At 42.3% G+C, this 18,906-nt stretch overlaps 1 protein-coding gene across 5 annotated transcripts in view; it reads right to left on the bottom strand.

Moving 5' to 3' along the window:
- Window positions 1-17,189, bottom strand: part of UST (uronyl 2-sulfotransferase) — a 219,137-nt gene extending 201,948 nt beyond the window's left edge. For 4 of the 5 annotated variants that reach the window (XM_051811233.1, XM_051811234.1, XM_051811231.1 and 1 more), the window contains exon 1: window positions 16,588-17,189. In XM_051811233.1, the coding sequence (XP_051667193.1) occupies window positions 16,588-16,846 (259 nt within the window). In that variant the 5' untranslated portion in view covers window positions 16,847-17,189. The remainder of the gene's footprint in view (window positions 1-16,587) is intronic. The other variant, XM_051811235.1, reaches the window with a different exon arrangement.
- Between the last annotated feature and the right edge of the window lie 1,717 nt (window positions 17,190-18,906).

Here is an 18,906-nt window from a genome sequence, read left to right as displayed (position 1 = left end):
CAGAAGAAGGCTATCTCTTATTCCTGTTAGAGAAAAAGTCCTGTAATGCAGCATCTAAGCTCTGCACCACCTCTATAGTAAAAACCACGCAGGCAAAAAATTACTATTCAAGAAATAAATCTAGCATGCCTTCCTCCTAAAAAAGAAAATATGGCACTACAGACTGAACTCCAAATAAAACAAACAGATGATAGAGTTGCATAAATAAAATAATATTAAATAATGAAATGCAAATTCTTAGAAATTTCAATATATGCCAGTATAATAACCCCACTTTGGTCACACACTCTATGTTATTTCTAGTTAAAGAAAATAAATATCACGCTCTACCAAACCGTAAGTCTCAGCAGGAACCTAACTTTTGTGTCACAGAAAGACTGAAGCTAGTAAGACTAACAAAAGAACCATCAATGCAAACTCTGACTCCAGTGGCTTACTGCTTTCCCAACTCTATTTTTATCTCCAGGATTTTTAAGGTAGTAAAGCAATTCTTTTTCTTTCTCAAAGAAATTGCAATGCATTCAAGAGCACATAAAAGAACATTTCACAAGTTTATACTTCCTATAAACTGCTGTTTGAGGTTTACTAGTAAGTACAGCTTCAAGAGTCTGAACACCTTAAGTCTCACATTAGTGCTACCATCACTTCATTCTAAGTGTCCAAAAACACAGTGAAGGAAGGAAAGCGAAAGAATGCTTATAATTTTCCTCTTCCTTGTTCTTCTCTTCAAACTCCTTTCCCAGTCGAGCCAGAGCATTTGCCAAACTATATCTATGACCAGCACAGTACTGCAAGCCTCTGTGCAACAGGACCAAATACAACACACACGTTTGTACTAAGAAATCTACGTCATGCAATATCAGGAACGAAAATTTCTCAGTTCTGCAATCCACGAACCATTCCCTGCATGGGTATGCCACTAAAGCAAATAAAAGATTTACTGAAAATAGAAGAGATGCCTTGCCAGTAAGCAGATCCCATGCAGTCAGAAATCAGGAGTGCAAACAGTCTTGAACAGGACTGAAGAATGGGTGTTTGGAGAAACTATAAACCATACTTACAATGTTATTTATAGAGTAGGAGAAAGGAAATATTTTTAACCAGGACCACATTACATATTACATTTAGCTGAATAGCTAGACCCATCATTTTTAACTCAGACTTAACCATATATTTAATCACTGTAGGTTTCTTACTTTCTTTGATGTTGACCATATTCACAAAGGAATAGCCTGAGACCACCACATTTATTTCTAACAACAATTAGATTTCAAGCTTGGATGCATATCCAGAGTAGTCTGTACGAAAATTTTCTGTTTCCAGACTTTGCGAGTCAAAACACAATCATGCTGCAAGAGCAAAGAGCTAGAGCATCCCATTTAACCAATCTGCCTGAAAATTTCATAATTATTTTGTGCTCGTGACACGGTAATGATTCTGTTACAGTGCGAGAACAAGTTCTCTGGTAATTTTTCTCATACAATGCAACAACTGTTATCACGGAATTAAGGAAAAGCTGACTATATGGCTGAAGCTGACTATATGGCTTTTAAGCTGTGTTGGCTATATAAAGCAGCTGTTTTAATATTTACCCATGCCACAAATACAACTTTTTCCACTCACAGTATAGGCTTGGGTGAGCAAATTCCACAGAGGTGTTGAAGACAGCTGTAGAAAGCAGCAAGAAATGCTTTTCAGTAGGAATAGGCTCCTTAACACGCACTTATCACTTATCTGCTCCCCCAGTACTATTCCTGTCTCTTGCAAGCTCCTTTTAAGCAGAATACATTAAAAGATATTCTGTTCTAGCATAAATCAGGAAATTTTTACCCAGCAACCTGTCCTTCTCTCACCCCACTTTTTCTTTTCCCACCTATCACTCCCACATGGTTCCCTCTCATTTTGAGAGTCTCAAGCTCAACAAACAGTTCTGCAGTAGCAGGCCTCCCTAGCAATGGGCATAGGGTGAAGAAAGACTAAAAATTGCTGCTCACAGACAGGAAAATACGAGTTTCCTTACCTGGGCTGAATGGAGGCTTTGCTGGGCAAATGCTGCTCCACATTTTGGCAGACCTGGTTTCACACATCCCTGAACCATCTTGTGCTTCAGAAGCCCCACCAGAAAAACAACTTCATTACTTTTCAGGAATGTTGTGCAGATATGAACCTCACAGACTGTACAAACTCAAACCACCCCAGCCAGGAGAGGCAGGTAAGCACTGAGGTAAAGGTAAGTAAAGACTTTCCATGTTGCTGAGCATCAGTGTTTTGTTGCACATGTTGCAAAGATTTCTGGGAAAACCCTCACCTTTCTAAGAGTGCAGTGAATCTTTGCCCTATTCTTGATACTGCTGTTGATCAGCCAAATAACACCAAGAAAGCATACCCTCTCTCTGTACCCTTTAAATAAAAAATAAAAAAAAGTGTTAATAAATACCTTCATCTCTGACATGCTAGATGAAAACTGCTGTATGAGGATAAAAAAACAGAGTTGTACTCTGAGGTCAGGAGTGACAGAGGGAAGAGGAAGCGAGAAGGACACTTAGCAGCTTCTTTTGCAGAAGATGGAAAGATTTCTTTTTCTATGACGCTTCAGTAGGAAATTTCAAGCCTGCCTTTTTTTTTTTTATTGTAAGGAAGAATTTTATCAATTTATACAATAGCTCCAAACACACATCTCTATCTATGCAGCAGGGTAGTATAAAGAAATTCACTATACACATCCATTATCTTGGGGACAGTTGGGTCCATTCCCCCCACAAACTTTATAACCCTCAGTAACATCTTTCTGAATCTCAAGTCCCTCTTGCACTTAATATGAGCAGCGTATACACCATCACCAAGCCCAGAACCACAGCACACAGATACAGGGAGGAAAGTGCACCAGCCCACTGAGATCCCCACCAGATAAAACCCATTGGATCCTCCACTGCTGCTATACACTCTCACTGGCGCGACATGCAGTACCCTTGAGCCAGCAGAGTGAAGAGGGGAGTGGTAGTGCCAACAACGGTATCACAACCACCTAAACAAACTTAATGCACCCAGCTAACTGAACACCTCAGGATGGTAATAAGATCCAGTTACTGTCAATCTCAGCTGTATTTGAAGGTGAAAGATACAACAAGCTATTTAAAACTCTTTCAGCTTGTAAAATTCATAACCAAAGAGTTCCAGAGAAAAAAAAATGAATCTGTCAGCTGTTTCCATGTAGCATAGTGCAAAATACAAACAACTGCTGAGCTGTAAAGAATTCTAGAGCTTTGCCAAATTTTGCTTCATTGATTAGATAAGACAAGAATGAGATTCGAAGCTGGACAGGGGAAAATGCAACAGGTTTAATAGAGTAAGGCTGTTTATCAGAAGATTAAATAACTCACTCTGAATTTGACTAACTCTCCAGAAAAATATTATTGAATGGATGAAAATAAGTGATAGGTTTTGCTCATTATTACTGAGGCAAGGCAGAGAGCTTGCAGTTAGAGAAAAAAGCATTTACTACTTCAGCTTTCATTTAATCCCACTTCTGAGAATGGCTCCTTCACATGCAAAACACAGGCAATATTATCCAGTTTTCAATATGAACTTCCATCAGTTAAAAAGCAATTTAAGAAACAAATCTTCAACAGAAAGACCATATGCAAGTACATGGCATTTATTCAGATTCCTCTCTGTCTCACATATGAGCTGAAAAAGACCTAAGAATCTCCTGCTTTGCAAAGGACTTCCCTCACACGTTCTTGGATCAGGTTCCCTTGTCCAGAAGGTGAGGCCACACCTGGAGTACTCTGTATCCAGTTCTGGGCCCCTCAGTACAAGAGACATGAGTGTACTGGAGAGAGGCCAGCAAAGGGCCATGAAGATGATGAAGGGATTGAAGCATTTCACATATGAGGAAAGGCTGAGAAAGCTGGGACTGCTTAGCCTAGAGATTAGAAGACTCAGGGGGATCTTATCAAGGTACAGAAATACCTGAAAGAAGAAGAAGGCAGAGCCAGATCCTTTTCAGTGGTGCCCAGTAACAGAAGCAAAGGCAGTGGGCACAAACTCAAACACAGGACATTCCCTTCGAACATCAGGAAACACTTTTTTACTGTGAGGGTGACCAAACACTAGCACAAGTTGTCCACAGAGGTTGTGGTGTCTTTATCCTCAAAGATACTCAAAAGCCATCTGGAGATTGTCCACCAGCTCTAGGTGGCCCTGCTTGAGCACAGGGGATTGGATCAGATGACCTCCAAGTTCAACCATTCTGTGAGGGTGGCTGAAAAATCATTTAGTTCTGTCAGAGAATTAAATTGCTTTGAAAATACTCAGCAATCAGGGGATGTGTATCTACACCAGCTACTCTTCGATTTTATAAAAGATCAAAACTTCTCTTTCCTCCAAAATTGCTTCTGGTTTTAATATTTCCTCAGACAGTGTGTGGCAATGCATTCTCAGATTGCAGCCAGCTCTCACTCTTTCCTGTCTCCATGCCTGTTCCTAATGGTAGCCAACATTTGTTACCATTCGCTTTTACATATATATATAAAAATGTGTATATACATACATATCTGTGTGTGTGTGTGTGTATGTGTGTGTATGATGCAATGACCAAAATGACATTATGGAAAAAACCCCACCAAAAAACCAAAACAAACCAACAAATAATCTTCCCTCACCCTCCACTCCCCCTCAAAAAAAACCCAAACACAAAACAAACCACCACACAAAAAAATCCCCTCCAAAAACTCAAATAAACACAGGTGGTAGAGCTTGGGCCCCACTACTTTGTTTTTCATCCCAATTCGCTTATTGTGCTATGTCCCAACTGGCAACACAAAAAGAAATCTGCACATTTGTATGGGGAGTTCTGCTAGGAGAAGGACAATCAGCTGCAGATATGAAAGGAACTGAAGAGTCAGCTATTTCACAGCCTTTGCCTTACAATATCTCCTGCAACTTTTCAGATTATATCAAAGCTGTCATCACACACCCTTTTCATAGAACTGCAAGACTTAGGGAGAAACAAACATGGCACCAAGTCCACCTATCAAGCAGGAATAGATACCTCCTGCAGTGCTATTTTTCCAGTGCATTATCTGGTTGTTGTTTTCATGCATCCTAAGAACTCAGGTTTCAATGACCCACTGACATGAAGTGACCTATCTATTTAAACATCTAGCTAATGTAACTTCCAGGCTCCTCTCCACACTCCCCATCCTTCTCCTTCTCCTCTTTGGAAGCCTCCCACTGGTTGTCAACCAATGTTTCTGAGAACAAGTACCATGACAACCCAGATTCTCCCCACCAAACTTCAAGCAGTTCACTGTGTGCAAGTCAGGGGCTCTGTCGTTGTAAAGACATAAGTAGCCTCAGTTAGTCTGTGGAGATACCACTGTCTTTCCATGCTGACTTCAGGGGGAACCTCCAAAAGGAGTCAGGTCCTTACAGACAAGCCATACACAGTTTAAATCTTGTGTAACTTTTCTGATCAAGACACCTGTCTGTCCCCACTTCTCCCTACTAGTTCTCTCCTATTTAAAAAACTCTTCTTGGCACTGTATTGCCCAATCTGAATGCAATTTCTCCCTATAATCTCATCAAACTTATACAGAGGTGGTCTACCAACATTAGACCTCCAAGATCTTTCTGTGCATTTCAAAGTACTTCATCAGTTTTTCCTTACCCTTTGAGAATGCAAAGGCATGGGCTGCTTCTGGGACACATCTTCTAATATCCCACTTACTTCTGATTTTCAACACACAGATTCAGATGGCTCTTCTCTAAATGCAGACCAGGCAAAAGAGGCAAGAGTATTTGTTCTATGATGCAAGTCACTGAGGAAAGAAAACCTGGATGAAGGAAGCAGGATCACCAGCAATACATGACTGGGAATTCACCAGCTACTAAACATGGTTTGGTATTGTAGAGGAACAGATTAACAAAAGGACTGGGCAACTACCTGTAAATACAAGAGGAGCAGAAGGAAAAGAATGTTCTTACATCTTGGAAGGCAACAAGAAAAGACATCAGAAAGACTGAATAAAGAGAGCACATTGATGCTGGTCATACTTAATGCTCTCTCCTACTAATTGCTATGAGATAAACACAGGCATAATAACACTAATCAATTACTATAGATATTCACAGTTATTTATCTGAAATCTAACCCAAAACTTGAATATTGTGAGATAATTCTGAAACACTTTCTGAAACAACATCATAAGGCTTGGTTTCTTCTCATATCTCCCCACCTGCCCCAATCCCTTCCGGACTCGCGTCCATTTCAACACAACTCACTGCCATGAAGCAAAAGTGTACAGCTTCATATTCTGGATAGACAAAAAAAAACCTGTTCAGAGAAACAGTGCAAACTCTAATCTACACAAGAATTCCCAAAGTTTAGGATATCTTATGAGGTAAAAAGACACATAACTGGAATTTAGATTTCAAAAGCAAGCTTTGAAATCTGGCTGAAACATCATATAAAGATCTTTGAGAAAATCACTTTCCTTCAAAGAAACCTGCCTTTCCATTCAAAAGCCAAGCAACAACAGAGGCTTCACAATAGTCTCTAGTAGAAATTAGGCAAAAGTTAAGAAACAGTCACTTATTCTAACAACTTCATTGTACGTATTTCGGAAACACTTATTATGAAACTATAAGGACAGTTGTAACAAACCAGCTCCTTCCCCAAAAATGTCTAGGATGTTCCTCATCAGGGAAAAAAAAAAAAAAAAGTAGAAATAACAAATCAAATCCTCTTGACTAGCAGTTTTTAATCCAAACACTGGTAGCTCATCTCACAGAATTGTCACTTGCTAGCACTTAGTAACCTTGTAAGAGTACAATGTTATATTGGCATCCTCTCTCGGGGCAGATACATTAAACTGAACCGACCAACCACTTGATCCGTAGAGGTTTTTAAAATAAACATTCTCAGGGGTACTAAAACATACTATTTACACATGGCAGAGGTGCACTGCTTCTTTACTGAAATTGCCATGGGCACCATGATTTCCATTCCAGTCTCCTGATGATTTCTACTCTGAATCATTAAGTATGATAAGTAGGAAGCCTTGGCAAGCATCCAAATGTCTATTTCTAAAGCATTAGCACTCAGAAACCGTAACACAAACCTAATCATTGTGCTTCCACAGTTACAAACAAAGCCAAACATCTATTTTCAACAAAACAGGGTCTGCTTCCCTCAGTGCAGCTCTAAAGAGCAAGAGAATAAAATAAATTTCAGTCAAATAATTGCTCTCTGCTTCCTATCCACCCCTCCAGTCTCCAAACATCCTCTAACCCAGATTCTAAAACAAAAAAAAACAAATGCCTCATTATATAAACATAAGTTATGTTTGAAAACCTATTTGCCTGCTCACCAATAACGATGGGGAAAACATTCCTTAGTGAAAAAAAATCATCTGTCATCACTTTCCACAGCTTTCACTTGAAAGTTAAAAAAAGTAATAATAATAATAATAAAAAAAAAAACAACAAACAAACCAAAAAAAAAACCCAAAAAAACAAAACCAAAAGCATTAGCTAAAAGCAGTGGAGCCACTGCTGCACCAGTCAGATTTGTTCTTACAGTCAAGCATCTCTGCTGCCCAGGGAAAGGCAGTAGCGACTAAGGCAGTGGCAGCTTGGTGTTCCCCTCCAAGTTAATGTCAACAGCCTACAGGCAGCTGACATCTCCAAAAAGGGCCGATCCTACTTGCATCATATGTCTATAATAAACTGTAATGACCTGGAAATGGCTCTCTCCCCTCAATGATAAGACAGGAAATGCAGAAAAATAGCTGAGAAGGCTATGAATCTTATAGCAAGATCTGAAGAGGAACCTCATTGTCACCAAAGGATTCTTATCCTCTTCTTGCCCCCATGGTATGAACAAGCAGCCCCTAGACCCTTGCTAGCCCTAGCTCCAAAACTTACTGGTCCAAAAATACGACAGCACATAAAGGCGACAGGAACCTCCCCCTACCACCCAGTTCTTCAGGAAAGACAATCCAATTAGAAAGGGCTGCAAACATCCTCAGAAGTTATCTGCCCTGAATAACAATGCAGTAGCTTATTTTGGTAAGTGTGTTCACACACACTCACACGAGCACACAGACTGGCTATTCACTCCCCTTGGCTGTACTTGTAACAGCGGAAACACAGGGCTTTCTTTCACATAGCTGCAATTTAGAACAGTGCTCACAAGGGGTAAGCAGCAGGTGCAAAGTCACAACTTCAAAAAAAAAAAACCTACAACAGACTTGTTTGTCCAGTCCAAGATGAAAATGTAAACTCTTACATCTTACCTGAAAACTGGTCCTTGCAAAGAGAGACAGCTATGAAAACAAAATAACCAGCAGTGATCTTGAATAGGTTACAGGAACCAGAAGCTAACAATATGCAAGTACTTTCACATGAAGCAAAGAAAACAACCCAAAAAGAAGTGCTTTCTTAAGTGCTCAAAATTTATGTCCAAAAAATTGTGGTGATTATCCTACAAAACACACTCAGATAATTTCAGTAATTCCAGATTTTTGCTAGGCACAAAAGACAGCAGAAATTATCTTGTAAAAAATGCCTGAATTTAAATGATGGGATCAGAAGAAGAGGTGGGGGAGAAAGAACCAATCATCATCTGGAAACGGGGGGGGAGGGCAGAAAAGGATACTGAAAAAATATGAGAATAGGAAAAATAAATGTGTTGTTCTTTTTCTTTTTAACCCATTATTATATATTGTTTCAAGCTTTTGTGTCAGAACAGTCCTAGGTTCTTATTCGACCTATTCAACCATTTTACAGAGTGTTCCCACCAAAAATCATGTCAAAACCAAGTCCCTCTTTATACCTTCATCATATGTTCTGCAAATTTTGATAATAGAGACCTGTACTTAAATAACAAATGAAGAACTTCCACTTACTGTCACAGTTGATTTTGACACGCGCTACTGCATTCAAAACAGTTTTATCAGGAATCAGTGCAGTAGAGCTAGCACAGATGTTAATTAATCTCAGATTCTTTACTAGAGTTAAGGGGGGAAAACAATTAGACAGCCTTTATTTTCCCCACAGAGCATTAAGTGTTGAACTTTATGAGTGTTGAAGTGTATGAGTTACTTTTGCTATAGAGTCTCTCTTTCTGGCAGCCTTCAATGCTTATCATTCTTTGTAAAACACTAAGCAAAAGCAATTTTCCTCCTCCCTAATTTTGTATGAAAATATGAGAACCAGTGCAATGACCACTTTTTTCCTCCTGGCAGCCACAATTCCTTTTGACCAAGCACCCTCTGACAGAGAACAAAATGCTTCCCATTCATTTTGGGTGAACAAAGCTTCAATAAACCGTATTTTTACTTTCATTTTTGCAGATGAAGCCTAAGCAGCACCACTGGAAACAAGAAATAAGTGATTTGGTTATATTCTCCTGGACATGAAGCTTTCTATATGGGGACGCATCTAAAAATTGAGGCCCTTTGATAAGACACTGGAAACCAATTATAGCAATAACTCCTAAAGTAAAACTGCACAGACACTGTGATAGTGAACAATGGTGACACCCTTGAAAGAAAAGCAACTGGACCACTGACTTTGCCTCAGTCTACACAGGAGCTCCCTTCTAACACTGTCTGCCTTATCTCTTTGACACAGCCAAAAACACTCCATGACAAAAGGATTTATCAAAAGCATCTTTTCCCCTTCAGCGTTTCTGTGGCTATGACCACTACAATAGCTGAGAATATCATATTCTGTTACACATTTATCTAGGGGATTAAACACAGACAGAATTAACACACAATTTGTTCAATGTAACATGAAGTCTGCCAGGGCAGGGAACTGAAGCCTCCCTTATCTTCTCAAGCCCAAGTGGAGTGTCCCATTTAACCACCATACTTACTCTCTTAGAGGTGTGTATACCACACTGCCATATAACCTAGAAGTAAACCAAACCAAAATAAACAAATTTTTGAAAAAGCTGTAGTAATATTCCCTGGCATCACAAACTGAACTAATCCTTTAAATCCCTTGCCAAATTACAAAGTTGACAATATGAAAAAGAAATATGTACAAATCTGCATATATGCAATTCCCAATTCCCAGACTGGAGTCTGATTTGAAAGCAGAAAATACATCCCTGAATAAATGCTGTCCACTTTTCCAATATTTTTAGAATATTATCACAACACATTCGCACAATCTTAAGCATTTTTTCTATGACTTCACTGTACAGTGTGTTTTTGGCCAGCCAGCAGAATGTAGTTCAGAGACTACTTAATCTTTTTGAAAGGAAAAGGCTTCAGTTTTATGATCTTGGTCATAAAATGAGGTGTGTTCTGGTTCTCCATAGAGTATTCCTTGACAGCACCACGTGTTAGGCAAAGCTTTGTTAATCTCACAATCAGACAAGCTGTGAGAGATGAACAGTCTTTTAACAAAAGCTTCTTGGAGACAAGGCACCTCTTTTGTCTTCCAAAAAAGCTCACTTATAACTTGAGAGTTTAGCAACCTAAATGGAAGTCCAAACATATTTTATCTAAAAGATAATATGTATGGCTTTCACAATAGCAAAATGAGGATGTCCAAAGAGGACAGAAAAGCTAATTAAGGAAGATATAGCTACAGACTTTCCATTTTGGTTCAGGTCACCTCTTTCCAAAGCTTTTAGAAAGCAGCTTCTAAACTGACTTTTCAGTTCCTTACAGTGTTAATGAATTTTAAAATTTAATAAATTCCAAGTGTAATGCAACTACACAATCCATTGAAAAGTGAGAGAAAAATCAAAATGCTTTAGAGTACAGAAAAGCTCTTTTGAGAACTACACATTCTTGAGAACAATCAGGAAAAAATCTGTCAATAAGAATATAACCAGGGCCTTGTTAAAAGCATATTCATCTCAAAATGGGTATTGTGTCACCACACAGCAGATCTCACCCACAGACCTGTCCTTCCTTGACTGTGTGTCTCCTAGTCACACACCTGAAGAGCCTTCAAAACTGTAAAGGATTCATGATCCATGTGCAAAGCAAAACTGGATGAGACATCCCTTTTTGGCCATGCTGACTATCTGCAATAATAAAGTATGCTAGGTGCTTCTATTGTTTAGAAAAAACCCAAACCAATTCCCCTCCAAAAAAACCTCCAACTTTTTTTCCCCCTTCTACAGCTTATAAATAAAATTTGTATACAAAACAGTCACTTTGATTATTTGTTTTGGCTAGTCAGTTTTTCTTTTTTGTTCCTCTCTTAACCTGTTAATGAGAAAAAGTCAGACAGGTCAAGAAAAAAGAAAACAAAAACAAACAAACAAAAAAGCCCCAAACACAACACCCTATTAAAATAGAGCCAATTCATACTACCTTTATTTAAATAAAAAGTTTCACTTGCTGTTTAGTTTTAAATATTTTCGAGATTATTGTCACAACCTTCTCAAATACTCAGATTTCTTTCTGCTTCTATTATGGTTATATTCCCCTATGTGTCTAAAATAAACACAACTGTTGTTGTGACAACTTTAAGCCTACCAAGCCCATCTGGCCAAAATACCCGAGAGCTTCCAGTGTCATGAAGAGTGAGAGTAGGGAGCAATATAGCAACTGTTTGAGGAACACAACTGGTCACTTAAGTCTTTTGTCTTGCAACTTTTCACATGCCCTCAAACCAGTGTACTTGCTGGCAGGTTCCTGGGGAGTTCAACAGGGGAAATGTTTTAATTGACATGAACAATGAGTTTGCGCAGCAAATACTGAAGATCAAAAGATTTTATTTTTTTATTGGTTATTAAAGGGCTACTACCAGCCCTTGAAAATTCTCATTTCTGTAATTTGAAGCACATATATATCATAAGTCAAAGCAGAGAATAAAGCAATGCAAAACCACCACAGTTGCATGGGAATGGAGCCTCTAGTGCATTCCCCAAAAGCCACTGGGCTGTCCAAGATTTATGATTTCTGTCTTACTCATCTAAGGGAAGACTCTTCTCACTTCCTCTCACTGTTGGAGTTGGTTTTCAATCAGCGAGCCAGGATTACCTTGGCAGAATCAAAAAGCAAGACCTCATTTGTACAAATCCCAATACTGCAGTTTATTACTGGAAAGAAAGCCTGGCAGTTTTTAAACTTTCCTGGTTTTTGGAGCTCACAGATGGTCCAGGACTGGTATGCACCCCCATACAGCAAATTTAAGCCTACTGACAACAGATGTACTTTTAAGTATCTTCCACAGATTCTTTAGAAATAATCCACTAATGTCCATGCCCTCACCAATTTCATGCTGAAAAGCAGGGCTCTAGATCCCTCCTGATGGGATGACCACAGTGTGAAACTTGAGCTGTGTAGTTGTGAATCACATCCAGAACAGATAGCAGAAACCATTAGCTTTCCACAGACCTTTCTGTACTCTGAACTACTATAAGCTTGAAGTCAAAACAGGATAAACAACAAAGCACAGCCTTGTATCTACTACTCCATTCTCATTTGCTCTGGAATAAAAGAGATGGCAACGCAAAGTGGAAATATTGAATACAGCTACTGTCTCCCCTACAAACTGCCATAATGTTTCCCCAAGATTATCCCCAATCAGTACGGCAATCAAACAAAAAGGGAGACACATATTGATAAGATGCCAGAGAAGCTGGCCTGGGAGAAAAAAAAATTTACTAATAGTCTGAATATTCTGAAAACACACTGATCTTCCCACCCTTCAAAGGGAAGTTCATAGAACTAGGTAAACTTTCACACTTCACTCCTTTTCAAATAAACTTATACCTCCTCCACAGCATATGATGCAGCCCTAAGAAAAAAATGAAAGTTTCTCAAGCGCAGTGTTTTCACACTGTCTTGATTCTCTTTTATGCACACACCTGCCTAATGCAGGTGTGATTTCTATCCAGACCACTATTGAAGTTTTGTGTTGTTACTTAGGAATTTCTTTCAAGTTCTGAGGTAAAAAAATTCCAATCATTGCCTCCACAGTAACATAACTAACCATGAGCAGTGCACTGAAACTTGCAAATAAAAACCCCAGAGTCAGACAAGAGGACCCCTCCCCATGCTATGGAGGCTACAAAGTAGTTAAACAGAGAAATCAATATTCGCTTTAGGCTATTCCTTCTCGGTTCTTGTAGATTTAAATACAATGAGGGCAACTGCGAAATTTCCACACTGCAAACATGGTTTGCAAACTAACTGCTCATTTTTTGTTTGGAGATTTAAATTATAACTGCAGAAACTGTGGGTTGGAAGAACTTCAGTGGAAGAATTGCTTGTACACTGGATCTGTGGCTTGAAGGGAAAAAAAAGAAGTTTAATTTTTTTTAATGTCATGAAACTTGACTAGTCCAACTGCTGTATAAAACACACATGCACATGTAGGGCTTTGGAAGTTAGCAGGACTGGATGTCCAATACCTATCCCTCCAAGCAGTTCTGTTAGGTCCCTGGAAGACAACGAGCCTATTGATTGCAAAAAAATTGTTCAGAATTTGCAAACCTTCCCAACTGGATACCTTGAGGAGTATGCACCACTCTTGTAAGACTTCCACTCAGTTAAAAACCAAAAAAATAAAATGTTCAGCAGTGTCACCCACATGGATCAACTCTGACAACCCAAGTAAAACTACAGACCAAGGAAGTGTAAAGTAACTTTATTTAGAAAGGTGCATGCAAGCAGGCACCTTACTACCCAGAGTATGTTCCACTTGTCTGCAGAGGCAGCAGCCCAGCTTGCTTAGCAGGTACTGAGACTCCAACCACAAGGACTCTGTTTCCCTCTCAGCCATTGTCCTGGTGAGGGATGTTAGGCAAGTCCCTGTCTTCTTAACATCCCAGGTCACCAAGGCACAGAAAGGAAATTCCTACACTAATTGATATAACAAGTACAGAAATTCATTAAGAGAGATTAATAGATCTGTCTCCTTTCTCTTGAGAAAATCCTACACTTCAAAAGAACCCCAAACCATTTTCAAATAAGACTGCACTCCTTTCCCAGAGGCTCATCACGTTCAGGCATACACAACAAAGGCTTTTCTGCACTTGCCGAGCACCTCACAAAAATTATCATGACCCATTCTCCAAGACACAGTGGTTTCCAAGCCTTTCATCTGCAGGCCTCAGAAGATTTTCCAGCAAACATGCAACTACTGCCTAGGAGGGATTAAGGTAGTAGATCCTAGTTTTACTTCCTGGATCCCTGAAAAGCAGTCAAAAGGCCACAAAGTGAGAAGCTGAATAACCCTGTGTTTCTTGCAGTCTATTACAACCCAAGCTAAGCAAAATTTAACCTTGATGAAAACTAAAATTTTAAAAATTGACAAAAATTTTCCTCTGAAAACCAGAAGTCTGTGTTTAATCCCATTAAAAACTCAATCAATTGTAAGCAAAATCTTCTTCTACCACGGCAGAAGCATGAGCTGGGCTTGTTCAGTCTAGAGAAAACTGAGAGGAGATCTCATGAATGCATATAAGTATCTCAAGGGCAGGTGTCAAGAGGATGATGCCAGACTTTCCAGTGGTGCCCAGCAACAGGATGGGGAGCAATGGCCATAAACTAAAACACAAGGAGTTCCACCTCAACATGAGGAAGAACTTCTTTACATCAAGGTTTGCAGAGCACTGCAACAGGCTGCCCAGGGAGGTCGTGTAGTCTCCCTCTAGAGACATTCAAAACCCACCTGGAAAAGTCCCTGTGGCACCTGCTTTAGGTGACCCTGCCTTGGTGGGGAGGGTGGACTGGATGATCTCCAGAAGTCTCTTCCAACCCTAGCAATTCTGTGATTCTGTGGTGGAAAATTTGTCAGTTTCCTCTTTGGTGCAGGAATTTCTTCCTAAGTGTAACATTAAAGGAAGAAAACAAAGTTGTTAAAACTCAAGCCAAAATTGTTGCTGTGTTTGTGAAGTAATATTCAAAGTATTTCTTCTTCTCATGTTTTCACTTGAATTTTCACTGACTTTTTACAGCAGAATCACAGAATATCATGATCTGGAAGTGACCTCTGTTCTCCTGGTCCTATTCTCCCAACAAAACAGTCACAAATTGACTTGGGTTGCTCAGGGGCTTGTAAAGCTGAGTTCTGATTATCTACAAGGATATTACAACCTCCCTGGGTAGCCTGTTACAATGTTTGGCTACTTTCACATTGAAATTTTTTTTCCTAATATCTTATTGGAGTTTCCCTTGTGGCAACTTGTATCTGTTGCCTCTTGTCCTACTGCCTCTCCATACCTCTCAACAGTTAACTGAAGACATGGGATAGTTTTCCCATAAAGAAAAGCAACACATGCACACAGAGCTGCATTTTTAAGCTGTTCATAAAATATGTACACATAGGAAAGGATTTTCAGCTTATTTTTTGCAATACAAGAACTGTACTTTTGTTTGCAATCTAACACAGTTTCTTACGGCTTGGCCTTCTGCAGCATATACCACCAAAGACTTGTTCACAGATAAGTAAAACAGAGTAACTAATGTGTGAAGGGACTTTAAAGACCATCTAGTTCCAATTGCTCTGTGATGGGCAGGGAACACCTTCCACCAGACCAGGTTGCTCAAAGCTCCATCCAACCTGCCCTTGAACCTTGACAGGGATGGGGCATCCTCAGCTTTTCTAGGTAACCTGTTCCAGTGCCTCACCACTCTCATAGTGAAGAATTTCTCCTTAATAGCTAAACTAAATCTACCTTCTTTCAGTCTAAAGTCATTCCCCCTTGTACTACCACCATCTGCAACAGCTGTGCCAGACTGAGGTACTTACATGACTTCACGATACACTCTGTTTCACCCAACTTCTCTCTTCCATGCTAAGCACGGAAGCAGCATTTAGCGACGTAGAAATTCGAAACAAAGAAAAACCACGGGAAAACTTGTGGTCAGCACGAAGATGAGATCTACAGGCCACAGTGCGGGCTTGTACCTGCTCCACCAGGGCACCTCCTTCGGGGTTGCGCAGGCTGTGGCAAAGCACCAGAGCGAGCTCGAGTGTTCTAGCGCTGCTGCGCTGACCCTGCTAGCACACCCTTCTCTCCAGAAGCAAACCTGCTGCACAAGGATGGATGCAAAGTGTATGTTTCGGTTTTAGGATTTTTTTTAATTTGTTTGTTGGTTGGATTTCTACAACAGCATCTTCTGCTATGGGCCACCCGTACCCCCTTCCTCCTCTCCGGGACACAGCGCCGGGCGGGGAGGCGCTGACAGCTCCGGGCGGCTGCGCCCGAGCTGTCCCGGTGCGCTGCCCTCCGCTCCGCCGCCGCCACCTCGGACCGACCCGATGGCGAGGGGCAGAGCGCTCTGCAACTGGGACCGGGCAGACAAAGAGCCGCCCCGGGGCGCAGAGCAGTCTCGGGTCTGAAAAAGTTCCGAGGGGACTCTGCTCTCGCCAGCATGAACTTCTGCGAGGGCACGCCCCCCCGCTCGGCTCTCGGGGCGCAGCCGGCCAGTCCCGCTCCAGTGTCAGACCCCACCGCCCCGCTAGGGAAGCCCCGGCCTCCCGCCGCTCCAGCCCCCGGCTGCCCCCGGCCGCATCCCCGGCGTGGGGGGAGGCCCCGGCACAGCCACCACGGGGGGTGAGGAAGAGCCGCAACAAGTCCCCGCCGCCGGCTGCCCTTACCCAGATAGTGCCGCAGGTCCAGCAGAAAGTGCGGGGGGCCTCCGTTGAGCTGGTAGAAGAGGGAGCCCAAACAGAAGAGCAGCAGGGCGGCCATGCAGAAGCCGTAGTCGCGCAGCGAGAGGAAGGGCAGCAGCGAGAGGGGCCGCCGCCTCTTCAAGCCCCCGCCCTGGCCCGGGCCCCCTCCCGTCGCCGCCGCCGCCGCCGCGGGGGGCCGGGGCACCGGGCAGTCCCCGCCGCCGTGCTGCTGCTTCTTCTTCATCCTCCCCTTCGCCCCCTCCGGCTCACGCAGCCCGCCGGGGGAAGCGCATCCTCCATCCGCCTGCCCGGCTCCGGCTGCCCGCGGCGGGGAAAGTTCCCGGCACCTCAGGGGACCCGTCCCGTCCCCATCGCCGGCTCCGCGGCAGGCGAGAGTCCCCGGCGCTGCGGCGGCTGCTGCTGCTGCTGCTGGTGCGGAGCGCCGCTAAGGGGAGGGGAAGGAGGTGGTCACCATCCCGCTCCCTGGGGCTCCTCTCCTCCTCCGCCGCCGCTCTCGCTCCCTCTCTCCGCTCGGCCTCTCGCCCCGGTGTCAAGTTACAGCCAGCACTCCGCCGCCGGCCGCCTCCAACTCGCGGCCGACTTGTGCGCGCCGCCCGGCCCCACCGCCTCCCGCCCGCCCCGGCCCCGCCGCCCGCCCACCGCGGTCCCGCCCCGGCCCCGGCCCCGCCATGCGCCCGTGGCCTCCGCGCGAGCGACCCCTGCGGGTGTCGCCGCCGCCCCGGCCTCGCACACCTCCCTCGGCCCGCCGGGGTCAGACATCGGAGTGATGGAGACAAGACTAACGCAGCGTTAAGATCCGCTGCCTTTACGTTCGTGTGATGTCGTTCGTGAGGGAAGAGCGGGACCTCTCTTTCCCTTGCAGCTTTGCTGGGGTGATTGAAGCGGAGCTGTTGTCTATTGGGGACAAGGCTTTAGACGAGTACAGAAATCACAAAAGATTGCTCATGCAGCCTTAATTTGACCCCATTGCACATATGGCTTATGATACAGCCTCTAATTACTGAATCATACTATTTTTTCTAGACAGGTTCTTCCAGCCCTGTGACTGGTGGGTGAATGGCATTCACTCAGCGCTGAGCTGTTTAATAGCTTCATCCTCTTTATACAACATATGTCCCTGGTATGTCCTGATGGCTTATTTGGAGCTGTTCTTGTTCTTGGGCATTGTCTGAAGTAGAAATACATTTCATTCCTCCATGCAGCTGCATTGCCAGTGCAGCAGCGGAGGGAGAAGATCTTGGAGTGGTAATGCTAGTTCACTGTTTTGTTTATGGACCTGGCTGGAAGTAGGGGGGCTTTCTCAAGAACTTGCTCATGGGGTCACACGAGACTCTTCATTTCTAAGCAACAGCAACATCCACTGTGTTTTAGGAGAAAAGTAGGAAATCATGACCCAAGTGCAACCCAGGTCAGAAATTAAAAAACAATCAGGCTTTTCCTTTTTAGGCTTAAAAAATGTATTCTGATCTAGGGGGCCTGACTCATAATCTTTGTACACTTGCAGCTGGAAATTTTGCTCAGGAGACTGCATTCAAATGTTTTTGCCGCTTGCCCTGAAAGGCTTGGGTAAATGCCTGGATCTTACCTACACTACTGGCTTCAGTTTTTTTATCAGCAACCAGCAGCAAAGGGCATCTGCTGAAATATGGAAATTAATCTTGCTGGTGTGGATAAGAGCACAAAGACAGAATCTATCAATAAATAACCATTCCCATAGTATTCCTTTTTAAAAAATACCCACCCACATTTGGCCTGAAATAGCAGACCTTAGTTTGGAGAGAAATCTCCTGGTTTTAGTTACAGAGTTCTACAACATCAATCCACAGATACTTCACAATCGTACACAAAACCTGTAGCAAAGGCAAAGCTAGTTACAACACTTCATTTCTGAAAAAGAGGAAAGTAACAGAATACAAAAAATAAGTCCACTTTGGGCTAAATCTTTAGGACTACAGTTCATTTAAAACAGAAGCAGCCAACACCTTTCACCAGATAAAGTCATAACTCTTAACTGCACGGTTTAACTACCCCTTCTTAATTCTCCTGAATGTGGCTTTGAAACACTTAGGAAGTATTAGAGGCTTACTTAACGTGCACTGCTTCTGTGGATGTTTTCATGTTTTATATTCTTTTGAATACTTCCATATCTACTGTCTAGTTTGGATGACAACACTGCAGATTTTGTTAATAGCGCTAATTGCTGTTGCAGATGAGAAATAGGTAAGAGCTTACACTGAATGTTTGAGAAAAATGGGTGCTTTGAGGAGAAGACTGATAACACCT

This window comes from Manacus candei, unplaced genomic scaffold, assembly GCF_025592945.1.
Source record: "Manacus candei isolate 608988 ecotype Guabito, Panama unplaced genomic scaffold, ASM2559294v1 h1tg000081l, whole genome shotgun sequence".
NCBI lineage: Eukaryota > Metazoa > Chordata > Aves > Passeriformes > Pipridae > Manacus > Manacus candei.
This window is presented reverse-complemented; position numbering and strand designations above follow the sequence as displayed.